A 12,688-nucleotide genomic window follows, 5' to 3' on the forward strand; every position below is an offset into this window, starting at 1 on the left:
GTGCTAATGTATTAATTTCTTAAATATAAATCAAAATAGCTCAATATCTATTTTAAATTACTGATAACTAGATGCAGATGTAAGGATCATGAAGCAATACTTCCATTAAGTTAAAAATCTCAATAATTTTTTTCAACATTTCTTCTTTGTTTTTCTTCTTTGTCTAGAATAGTCTGTTTTAAGCTCAAAGTAGCATCTTGAAATCCAGGATTTAAGTCTAAGACCTTCTTGAAATCTTCCAAAGCATCATCAAAATATCCTGTACCAGAACCCAAAAAATGGAAAAGAGAAAAGAAACTGAGTATTTCTATATATTATTCATGGCAAAGCTTTGATACACGTACTTTTGCTTTTATATTTATGAGCTTTCAGTCACTTCTAGTAAAGGAACTTTTTTATCTTAATAATATAGAAATGTGTATATCAAAGCAATTTTGTGTGCCCTTAGGGAATAATACACCTAAAATTAGCTATGGGTTTATTTATTGAGATTTAACAGGTAAATATTATCAATCATCTTAAAATTTTAACAAAACTGTATCGCCTGTTTTACATAACTGCAGTAAAATTAAGAAACAGGAAACTAATTTTCTTTTTGACACTTTAAATGAGAAACAGTACCTATGGTCCCTTTAATCCAAGAATCTAAACTTCACTTTCTATTGTTTTGTGTGTCTTCAAAGATTTTAACTCAGAAAAGTTTCACAGGCGATCATCTGAATTGCCTTCATTTCACAGCTGGGAATGCACAAGCACAAAGTAATGGGGTCACCTGGCTCCTGCGCCCAGGTCCAATTCCCACCCCAGTGCTCTGCTGTGATCTATAACGCCTATCAAAAGCCTAAAATAAACTCAGGGACGCTTCCTTTGTTCCAAGCTCTAAACCAAAATTTCACAGAACTTTAAAATTTGATTACTACATTAGTTTTACAATATTTGAGACCTCTGAAGTAACAGAATACAGTCAATGACAAAACCCAAAAAGAAAAAAAATTCTTACCCAGCCTATACAGTATCAACCCTCTGTTGTAATATGGAACTTCAAAATTGGGTTGGACTTCTATGGCAGATGTGTAGTCATCCATGGCTTCATAAAAATCAACCCTGAAGTACTTGATTTGCCCCCTGTTGTTATATGCAGTAGCCAAATCCTCAGGGCTGCATTTGCTTTAAACAAAAAGTTCACATTAAAAACACTGTGTTACCAAATTCCTCTCATTTCCACTTTCATTCTCTTTTGGGTATTGTCAAACTTCACAGCCTTATAACATGCAGCATCAACACTGAAAATCCAAGCTGAAGAAAAACCGTACAAATAAATAAAGAACTAAAATCAATTTCTGTGTAACCCTGTTATCTACTTTTGTAGGGTTATACCACTACAATGTCAACCTGAAAGCATACTAACTTTCTAGTGTGTTCACTACCAACTTGTCCTGCTGAATATAACATTAAAATGATTCTTCAGTTTTCTAAGCACACACCAGCAGGGCAAAGAAGACAGATCAGTTAAATGCTAAGCAATGAGGGAAAAGCCCAAGTATGCTATGGACATGTCACAATGTGAATCAATTTCATTCTCAAATTTTTCAGTGATCTTAAAACAATGAGATTTGAAATCATTTTCCACCAATAAAGAACTAAAGTTAACGCTAGGTGAAAATTCAACATGCTATGATCCCCAGGAAGTTATCTCTGGGGACAGAGTTGCCCTCCCTCCAGCCTCAGCTGCCATCCTCCCCAATGCCAGGCTGGCTACCTGCTAGGAGGGTGGGCTCCTTTAGCCCCCTCAGGGCTCCAGTCAGTTTGGATGTCCTTTGTGCGGAACTGGCTCTGCACCTGAGGGCGCTAGAGGTTGCCCAAAGAGCTTTACATTAGCAGCCTTTCCTGGGCTGGACACCCAGGGAGCTCTGACCAGCCACCAGCTCAACAGGTCACAGCCCCTGGCTGCCCTGAACCTTTCTATGCACAGGACAAACAGTCTGCACAGAGAACATTAGTGGCTCTGCTCTGAGTCAGGGATAATTCTGTTTCCCTTTCTTTTTTCCCAAAGCAATTCTCAAATTAGAACCAAACACAGAACTCATCTGTCACTTCTTTGTAATACCCCGTAGTAAAAAGTATAGTCCTCCAAAAATATCTGTGAATGCGGTTAGTGTAAATAAAAGGTACTTCTCTTAATATCTTAATCCTTGAGATTTCAGACAGGCACTGTAACTACTGCTACCCTAAGAGGCACTCACAGCCCAAGGGCCTCCTTCAAACCAAGTTTGCTAATGATGGAGAGGAACTGTTGCAATTTTAGAAAATGTCTATGAGCTGTGATAGAGACTGGGTGTAAGGGTACTTCTGGATGCCACTAAGCACCCCTGTTAAAACCTAGATTACAAGAGGGCACCACTCCCCTTCACCTATGTCTGACATGACACTAGTTGAACTGCTCCCAGTAGAGAGTTTGAAGAAAAACGCATGAAGAAAAAATGAAGAAAATCCTTACTCAGGATGCCAGTAAGGTTTTAGTCATTAAATCGAAGTTTCAAAATTATTGTTATAAGTTTTTAATACTAATTATATATTCGTAATATATTCAGAGAATCATAAAATGTTAGATTTAGAATTAGATCTTATTAAATCAACTCCTAAAAGAGTTTTTCATGTGGAAATTTTGTTTCATATTTTAAAGAAATGGACTAACAGCTGAAGCTGAAATTTTTTGTAATATTAAAATTTTTGTAATGATAGCATTTATTATAATGGAATTCATTTAAGTTGCCTAGCCCAAATGTGAATTTTTAGGATTTGCTAACTTTCGCAAAGTATTTTGGAAATTAGGTTTATGACTAAAGCTATACTTTAGATATTAAAAGAAAATATCACAAACCGTTCAAAACGCAAGGCATTCAAAAATTGCAAATAGTGTTTCAAAATGATTCAGTGACCCAATACTTCAAAAATAAATGTAAGCTCCAGGATATAAATCGAAGGGAAAAAGTTGAAATGACAGAATTCAGTTTCAATCCATGAGTTCCTAGAATTTTACCAAAGCTTATTTTACAGATGAAAAACAGGCTGAGACATTAGCCATGTGGCAGTGCCAAGACTGGAATTCAAATCCCTTCAACTGCGCTATGACAAACTGTCTTTCCTGTGCTGGTAAGGCATAGCTATTACATTTGCTACAGACACTTGTGTTCTTAGGCTGAGACGTGCAAAGAAGGAAGAATAACAAGACTAGACAGCATCAGTATACCTGGTGCTTATGAATACTTTTTTAAATCTACTAGATAAGTCTATTCTTAGAGCTCGAAACACGAATAGTTTCGCTTTCTAAAGGTGCATTGAGGAAAGTAGATGGTATCATCTTATTATCTGTTCAGAAACGTCTATTATTATTCTCGTGTGTTACTGAAATGAGAAGGTAATTTTATCTTTCTGATTTAATTTCATATAAGTGTAACAAACAGGGTAAGAATCAAGTCCTTAGTGAAGTCTCATACAAAAGACAAGCCGGCATCCTGTCTAGAAAACTCAAATCCACAACAGACAACTCACAACTGTTCAAAAAGCTGTTCAATCAACCCCTCTGTTCTTTTCTCCTCCTGGTCCACTCCATACCATCAACAAGCCCCATCAAGGCAAGACTTGGGGTATAAACAAATGCTACACATCCAGGCACAAGCTGAAAAGATGATTTGGGTAAGCAGATAGTAGCAGGTGAGGCTGCTAACATCACAAAAAGGAACCCAGCCAATCATTATGTGCTTCCTGGTGAAAGTATACACGTGTACCCACCTAAAAAGTATTCTTGCCATGATACTGAATCCGAATTCAATTGGATCAAACCTCAAGGTTTAACTACCAATTCACAGCAGTATGAGACAGATGACCACATTAAATGACACAAGAGATTCAGTCAGCAAGTCCAAAACGCGGAAATTCAAAGGACACAAGAATCGGTTTCCTTAACAAAGGAAAAACTGTGTTTGGAAGGGAAGGCGGAGAAGAGACTTAAAAAGTCTTGATGTGTATCCTGACTTGAACCAACTGCGAAAAGCGAACCAAAGAACAAAACACCTTAGTAGTCGATCAGAAAGGTTCCAACACTACTTGATATTAAGTAACTATTTGATGATATCGAAGTTCCTTCCGAAACACCCATGGATGAATACGATGGGCAAACTAATAATGCTTAAGCCAAGTGACAAACACCTAGACGTTCGTTATGCTCTTTTCCACATAAACGTTTTTCGTACCACCACCAAAAGCCAGCGCTGTGACACTGAGGTGGGAGTCGCGGTACCGTGGCCCTACGCAGCCGTGACCCCTTCCCTTCCCAGGTCGCGGATTTCCCGCCAGCTAAAATCACAAGTGGAAAATCGCTATCTGTCCTAAGTCTTTGGGTGGGAATGAGGAACGTGGAAGGGTGAAAAGCGGCCGCCCGCGCCCGAGGAGCCCTCAGGGAGTTCGGTTCCCGGAAGCTCCCCGCACCGTCGCGGCAGACGGCTCCTCGCGGGTGGGCTCCCTCCCCGCGTTCTCCGCCGCCCTCATCCTAGGCCTCGCCTAGGCCTTTCTAGAAAGACGAACGTCGACCCGCTCAGTCCTAGTGCTGGGTTACGACACGCGCCGCCCGTGAGCTCCAGCAGCGAAAACACGAGCCCAGAGAGCCGCAACGTCGCCTCCACCGGGGTCGCTGCGGCCCCAAGTCTCGCGATAGTTACCTCCCGGGACTCTCGCCGCTGGAGGCCGCGCAGCCGCACTGGCGAATGTAAGCGGAGTACAGCGTCTCGGCCTCCGCGTACTGGCCCTTGTTGAAATGAGTCTGGGCGAGTGTTAGGGTTGCGCGGCTTTCTTGCCCCTGCTGTCCTTCCATGGCAGCCAAGGCCTAGTTTTCGGTGTAGAATGGGGGTTGACCTCTGAGCGGCCAAAGGTGGCACCACAAAGCCACTTCCGCACCCTGGACTCTACCTTGACAGCCAATCTTGGCGCTAGGTTTGTGACTTCTGGGGACCCGTCGTCTCGCGAGATAACTGTTCCGCTGCTGGGAGGGCGTTTGCAGTGGGCCCTGTGAAGGATGTTGTTACCGCGCTTGGACCCGCCTTCCTCGTTTCTTAGAAGAGGCGCAGATGCGTGGTCGCAAACTGATTTCCAAGTGCGTTGTCTGATGTTGCGAGATACTATCCGTTTGTTACAGTGGATTGGGGCCGATGACGCTGGAGGTGGAAGAAGCCAGGGTTCTGTTTCTTAATGGCGAATTAGCCTGCGGGCTTCCTGTCGCTCCCTTGCCTTTCAGCGTCCCTACTTAGCAAAACTCCGCGTTTAGGATGTTCTCACTAGGCTTTGTCTACCCTGAAACGCTTTGGGTCGACATTCCACCAGGTCTGTTCCGCGGTCCAAACTCCAAACTTCTCTACGTCTTCTGATCTCTAGAACTGTGTACGATTAGTAGTATTTTGTGTCGAGAGTCTGGAATCTTTTGATGCTTACTTACATTCACCTCGTTTATGGCAAAGGGAAATTCCAAAAAGTAATTTATTCATTTACATTACTTAATTCCCAAAATAAAATTATGTAACGCAACAGTTGCCACCCCCCGCTACCCCATGCCTGCTCCGCGTGTATCTTTCCGGGTCTGTCAAATTCTGTGTTTGCTCCCAAAGTACTTGCGCCCTCTTCCGTCAGAAAAAGTACCGCTCTGCCTTGCGCGCATCGCTATCTGCCTGCAGACGTTCTTAACCGGACCATACAATTGTGTGCGTTTGGCTGCTTCATTAGATTTTCTATCTTTTTCCATTCACCACCACTCGAACCATACAGATACAGTGGTTAATGCTTAAAATTCTACACATCGCTTATAAAGATGGAAAATACAAAAATAATTTTTGTGTAGTTTACACACATTCGGTGTAAGCAAATGGACAGCTCAAATAGAACAAAAGCCCAGAAACATGCCCCAAATAGGCTGTATTTTGTAAAAGACATGTAACATATATGGAGAAAAGGACAGATTATTCAAATGAGTGCTATTGGGAGGATTAGTTAACCATTTGGAGTAAAATACATTTAAGCATTTAAGCTCCCAGTTGACATAATATTCATTCCAGGTGATTTAAGAGATCAAATAAATAAAATTTTTTTTAAGAAAATTTTTTTCAGTTCCCATTTACTTTTGCTTCTTGGGGCAGTGTCATCTTTTCAATATGAAAAAAACACGAAACAAATCTGAAGTACAGGATAGAAGAAAACCAAGTGTGTGTGGGGGGAAGCAACAGCAAAAGGAAGACGAGATGTTGCAAAAAAAAAAAATGGAGGGGTAGTTCCCCTCTCCTGTGGGGAATGACTCAAACACTAATGTGGCAGTATACACTATTCTACATAAAGCCAGAAATGTTAATTCTTTTGGGAGATAAGAAAAGGTGGAGATGGCCGGGCGCTGTGGCTTATGCCTGTAATCGCAGCACTTTGGGAGGCCAAGGCGGGCGGATCACCTGAGGTCAGGAGTTCGAGAACAGCCCGGCCAACATGGCAAAAGCCTGTCTCTACTAAAAATGCAAAAAATTAGCCGGGCGTAGTGGCAGGTGCCTGTAATCACAGCCTACTCCACAGTCTGAGGCACGAGAATCCCTTGAACTTGGGTGGAAGTGGTTGGCAGTGAGCTAATTTTTGTATTTTTTGTAGGGATGAGTTTCCCCATGTTGTCCAAGCTAATCTCCAACTCCTGGGTTCAAGACATCTGCCCACCTCAGCCTCCCAAAGTGCTAGGACTACAGGCATGAGCCCCCGCACCTGAGTAGAAGTTATGCTTTGTTCTGTTCAAGGAACAACAGGGATATTTATGTGTCTAAAAACCAGGGATCTAAGAGGAAAATAGCAGTATATGTAATGAAAATTGGGGGTTTGGGAAGGGGGGTTCTAAATAGGAGTAAGAATCTTAACCTTTTTTGTGCTATGGCACCTTTGCAAGTGTGGTGAAACCTATGTCGTTTCAGTGTTTTCAAGTGTTTTAAAACATAGGATTACAAAGGAAAGCAATTATATTAAAAAAAACAGTTGGAATATTAACAGATTTATAAAAAAGTAAAACATATTAACATTAAATATCAAGAACAAATGGCAAACACAAAGCTAGCAGAGGAATAAAATAATAAAAAATCAAAACAGAGATAAAACAGAAAAATGGAATCAACAAAACCAAAAGTTGGTTCTTAAAAGATTAACAAAATTAATAAAATTTGGGCTAAATTGACTAAGGAAAAAAAGACTCAGATTACTAAAATCAGAAATGAAAATGGGAACATTACCATCAATTCTACAAAAATAAAGAGGATTATATGAACAACTGTGTGCCGAAAAATGGGACAAACTAGATGAACAAATGCCTAGAAACAAAAAACCTACCAAGATTGTATCATGAAGAAATAGAAAATATGAATAGACCTATGTATTATTCTGTTCCATGCTGCTAGTAAAGATATACCCAAGACTGGGTTTTTTTGTTTTGTTTTGTTTTGTTTTTTTAAAGAAAAAAGAGGTTTAATGGACTCACAGTTCCACGTGGCTGGGGAGGCCTCACAATCATGGCAGAAAGCAAACGGCATGTCTTACATGGCGGCAGACAAGAGAGAATGAAAGAACAGGGAAGGGAGAAATCCCTTATAAAACCGTCAGATTTTGTGAGACTTATTCACTACCACGAGAATAGTATGGGGGAAACTGCCCCATGATTCGATTATCTCCCACCGGCTCCCTCCCACAACATGTGGGAATTATGGGAGCTACTGTTTAAGATGAGATTTGGGTGAGGATACAGACAAACCATATTAACCTGTAATTTGTAAGGAGATTCAATCAGTAATCTAAAAATAACCTCTTGAAAAGAAAAGCCCTGGACCTGATGGCTGCACTGATGAATTCTGCTAAATGTTTAAGGAAGAACCAACATGAGTCCTTCTTAAACTCTTCCAAAACATTGAAAAGGAAAGAAAACTCTAAATCACTCTATGAAGCAAATAGTGCTGACACCAAAGCCAAACACAGACACTAGAAGAAAACTGCAGATCAATATCATTTATGACTTTGATGCAAAAATCCTCAATAAAATACTAGCAAATTGAATTTAGTAGCATATTTAAAGGATTATACACCATGACCAAGTGGAATTTATTCCTAGAAATGCAAGGATAATTCAACACATGAAAATCAATCAACAGCAGTTGAGGAAAAAAAATGTAACAGAATGGAGGGAAAAAACTTTATGATCACCTCCATTTAGGTAGAGAAAGCATTTGACAAAATTCAAAACCCTTTCATGACAAAACACTCAAGCAGGGAATAGAAGGGGTCTGCCTCCACATAATAAAAGACGTGTATAAAACACAGTGAACATCATATTCAATAGTGAAAACTGAAAGCTTATCCTACAAAATCAGGAACAAAGCAAGGAAGCTCACTTTTGTACTCCTATTCAACACAGCACTGGAAGTTCTAACCAGAGTAAGACGTAACTAAGCGAGAAATAACTTTAAAATAAGTCATCACCTTGGACAAGGAAGAGGTAAAATTTCTCTCACAAATGATATGCTCTTACATATAGGGATAACACTAAGATTCCATTTAAAAATGGTTATAATAAATGAATTCAGCAAGGTAGGAGGATATGAAAGTAGGGGGATATTAAATCAACATGCTGCAAAATCAATTGCTTTTTATTCACTAAGGTTGAAGCTATCCCAAAAGGAATTAAGAAAATTCCGCCGGCCGGTGGCTCACACCTGGCTAAATCCCAGACTTTGGGAGGCCAGAACTGGATGGATCACTTGAGGGTCAGAAGTTTGGAGGACGAGCACCAGCCTGGCCCCAACATGGCAAAACCCTGTTCTATAAAATACAAAAATTAATCACATGTGGTGGCAGGCACCTGGTAATCCAGTTAACTCAAGGGGCTGAGGCAGGAGACCGGCTTGGAACCTGGGACGGTGGAGGTTGCAGGTTGAGCCAAGATTGTGCCTGCACATGCACTCCCGGCCTGGCGGCACAGAGCAGACTCCCTCTCAAAAAGAAAGGAAAAAGAAACATTCCGTCTACAGTAAATCAAAAAAAAAAAAAAAAATTTAGGAATTAACCAGAAAGTAAAGATTTGTACAATTAAAACTATAAACCATTGCTAAAAGAAATTAAAGGAGACATAAATGGAAAGACATCTCATGTTCATGGTTAGAGGACAATATTGTTTGAATGTTAATCATATATAAACCAATCTTCAGATTCTATGGAATCCTTATTCAACTCCAATGATGTTTCTGCAGAAATAGAAAACTCCATCTAAAATTCCATATGGATTACAAAGGGCTTCAAATAGCCAAACCCAATTTTTGGAAAAAAAACAAGTTAAGTACTCACTCCTTGAATTTCAAACTTACTTACCAAATACCTTACCAAAACAAGTGTGTTCTGGGCATAAAGGACAGTTTTTTAAACATGGTGCTAGGGAAATTGGACTTCCCACTGCAAAATAATGAAGTTGGGATGTTACAACACATACAAAAATTAATTCAAATGGATCATGACCTAAATGTAAATTAAAATTATGAACTCTTAGGAAAAAACATATGGCAAAAACTTAGGGACATGAATTTGGCAATGTTTGTGAATATGACATCAGTGGTGGCAGGCAACAAAGAAAAACTAGGACAAATTGGGCTTGATGAGAATTAAAAACTTTTGTGCATAAAAACACCATCAGAGTAAAAACGCAACCCACGGAATAAAACAAAATTTTACAGTCATATATTGAAGGGATTAATACCCAGAATATATAAGAAACTTTCCAAAAACAAAACCAACAAAAGCAAACAACCCAATGTAGAAATAGGCAAAGCGATTTGAATAGACTTTTCTCTAAAGAAGATACCATATGGCCATAAGAACATGGAAAAATGTTCAATGTCACTAATAATTAGCGAAATGCAAATCGAACGCTCAATCAAATACCACTTCTCCATTCCAGTAGGATGGAAACTATTAGAAGAATAAGTGTTGGTGAGGATGTGAGAAACTGAATCTTTGTGCAATATTGGTGAGAATGCTAAAATGGTGCAATCACAATGGAGTATGACACTTCTTACAAACACTAAGATAAAAATTACTTATTTGATTCAGCAATTCCACTTCTAAGTATATACCCAAATATCTGGGACAGGCATGCTCTTAAGAGATATTTACATTATCCAGGTCATAGGCAGTATTGTTGGTTTGTCTAGGTAAAAGTGGAAGCAATTCAGTGTCTATCAACAGATGATGGATAGCGGAAATGTGGTATACTGGTACATGGAATATTATTCAAGTCTTTAAAAGAACGGAATTTGCCACATGGCTCACATGGGATGAACCTTGGAGGACATTACCTGAAGTGAATTAAGCCAACACAAAAACTGAATGATTCCATTTTTATGACGGTACCTAGCAGAGTAGTCAAATTCATAAAGACGAAAGTAGAATGTGGTTGCCAGGGACAGGCTTTAGGGTGATTAGGTAGTTATTGTTTCAATGAGCATACCAGTTTCCAGTTTGCAAGATAAGAATTCTGGAGATAGGATGGATGGATGGAATGGATGGTGGTGGTGGTGGTAGTGGTGAAATATGTACAATATGAATGTACATTAATAAATACAGTTAATTCCACTTTAACTGTACACTTAAAATGATAATAATAGGCAAGGTGCAAGAGTTTCATGCCCTGTAATCCCAGCACTTTTGGGAAGCTGAGGTGGAGAAGGTTACTGTGCTCAGGGTTGGGCTGCAGTGAGCTATGATTGGTGCCACTGACTCCCAGGCCTGGGGCAACAGAGCTAGGACCATGGTCTTGTAAAATATTAAATTTAAAACAATTAAAAATGGTTAGGATAGAAATTATTATGCTATGTGTATTTCATCACATAAAGGGAAAATCAAGTGCAAAGTGTGTTTTCTATAAGAGGATGTCACAACACTTGCATTGAAGTCATTATTACTTATTTCTATTAATTGTTTTGTTTGGCATCACTGCCAGTTTCTGCTTTATCAAGGTGGTGCTATTGAGCATAGATATTAGGTGTTATTCTACAGATACTCTTACATGTTACATTGTTATTGTGAATAGCGTTTTTAGCATTTCAGTATTCTTGCTTGTAGTACTTAACTCACCACATCACCAAATTTTTGAAGAAAAATTCAAACAGATGTAGAAAATTTTCAGTTCACCCCCCTGTTAATTTAAAATTCAACTCCCTAAGCAATGAGGACAAGAAGACCTAACTTATAAACTACCAACAAATGTCTACAGAAAACATATAGCAATGATTCTTAAAATATTGAAAAATTTCTTTGAGATTAAGACAAGGGATACCCAGTATCCATCACTTTAATTATTCAGCATTGTTTTTGGGTATCACTAGCCAATGCAAAAGATGATAAAAAAAATAACAGATTGACATTGAGAAGTTATTTTTTTTTAAAAGCCAGTCATAAGCCACGGTTATATCGTTGTTATGTGGAAAAGAAGTGCAAAGGACTGAGAGTGACAAAAACATTTTTGGGAAGAAGAAAAACAAAGTAGGCATTGTTTATCAGATAGCAGGAAAAACTATAATAACTGAGACATTCTGCTTTGGGCCAAAGAAAGACAAACAGATCAATGGAACAGAAAAGAAACCAGAAATTGGTACCTGCATATATGGACTTGTTTTTTGGGGGGGTTTTTTTGTTTTCATATAATTGCACATCAGTGTGGAAAGGGTGGACTTCAATTAGCTGGAGGTATAATTTAATTTTTTTAACTTTAGAGAAATATCTTAGGAGCTGATAGCTCTCATTATAAAGACATAATACAGAGCCCACTATCTATCTTAAGCTCATCTAGGCTCTAAATCTCATAGCTCACTATTCCCAATCTGCAACATGCTGAACTTGCCTGGGTCTCTACAAGACAAAAACATCAGATTGAGAAAGTGCATTGCAGCTGCAATAACAAAGTTTCATATCTCTATGTATTGCCTCTACTAAAGGTAAGCCAAACCTCAATAAAATAATCTTGCTGAAATAGTGCAAAGTTCTGTCTTTAGCCACAAAATGGGAATTCATGAGAAATAGAGAACATTATTAGCTATATACAAGACATAAGAAATGGTCCATTACAGATCACAACTGTTTATCTTCTAAATTAATAATCCATGAAAACAGATGCATATCAAGAAAGAATCACTCCCTCAACAATACTTGTGTAAATGAAGGGTCCAGCTTAGTGACAATGTTTCAGTAGAAGCTATAACTACAAAATGGATATTTTGGTTTGTTATTTTCATTATAAATAGAGCCAAGTTTTCTGCACAATCATATGAAAGTGTAAATTCCAAATGCCATCTCTTGAATGAAACTAAAAGGACAGGTTTTAAAATAGAAGAATAGGGCTATTAGAAACAATTTAGATTGTAAAAAAATGTCTTTAAAATGCCATCGCCTCACTTCTGAATATATAATAAAGAAGACATTCAACGCTTATTTAATTAACTATGGCTACAGAGAAAGCTCATTTCACTATTACAATTGTTTAACTTCCTTGTAACATGGGTTATAAAATTCTCTAAATTCAACTTTGCCCCATTCCCATGCCTCCCCACTCCCCACTCCCTTCAAGATTTTAACGAATTCCGTTACC

General features: G+C 38.8%; 1 protein-coding gene across 2 annotated transcripts; it reads right to left on the reverse strand.

The window, feature by feature from the left end:
- On the reverse strand, nucleotides 1–5,391 carry TTC32 (tetratricopeptide repeat domain 32). Of its 2 annotated transcripts, none has more exons than XR_001880855.1 (3): nucleotides 4,489–4,708; nucleotides 1,001–1,167; nucleotides 1–259 (listed from the first exon to the last, which is right to left on the reverse strand). XR_001880855.1 is itself a non-coding variant. In XM_017849002.1 (3 exons), the coding sequence occupies exons 1-3, from the start codon at nucleotides 4,868–4,870 to the stop codon at nucleotides 120–122; spliced, it is 459 nt and encodes a 152-aa protein (XP_017704491.1). In that variant the 5' UTR covers nucleotides 4,871–5,391; the 3' UTR covers nucleotides 1–119. The 2 variants fall into 2 exon arrangements, 1 of the variants encoding a protein (XP_017704491.1); XM_017849002.1 differs by lacking the exon at nucleotides 4,489–4,708 and adding an exon at nucleotides 4,719–5,391.
- Nucleotides 5,392–12,688: the final 7,297 nt, after the last annotated feature.

The sequence above is a fragment of the Rhinopithecus bieti genome, unplaced genomic scaffold, assembly GCF_001698545.2.
Source record: "Rhinopithecus bieti isolate Rb0 unplaced genomic scaffold, ASM169854v2 scaffold_32107, whole genome shotgun sequence".
Classification (NCBI taxonomy): Eukaryota; Metazoa; Chordata; class Mammalia; order Primates; family Cercopithecidae; genus Rhinopithecus; species Rhinopithecus bieti.

Coding starts and splice junctions, on each gene's coding strand:
- TTC32 (XM_017849002.1), bottom strand. CDS start 4,870: ATGGAAGGACAGCAGGGGCAAGAAAGCCGCGCAACCCTAACACTCGCC. Junction 1,168..4,718: donor AGCGGCGAGAGTCCCGGGAG/GTAACTATCGCG, acceptor TTTTGTTTAAAG/CAAATGCAGCCCTGAGGATT. Junction 260..1,000: donor GTTGATACTGTATAGGCTGG/GTAAGAATTTTT, acceptor GTTCTGGTACAG/GATATTTTGATGATGCTTTG.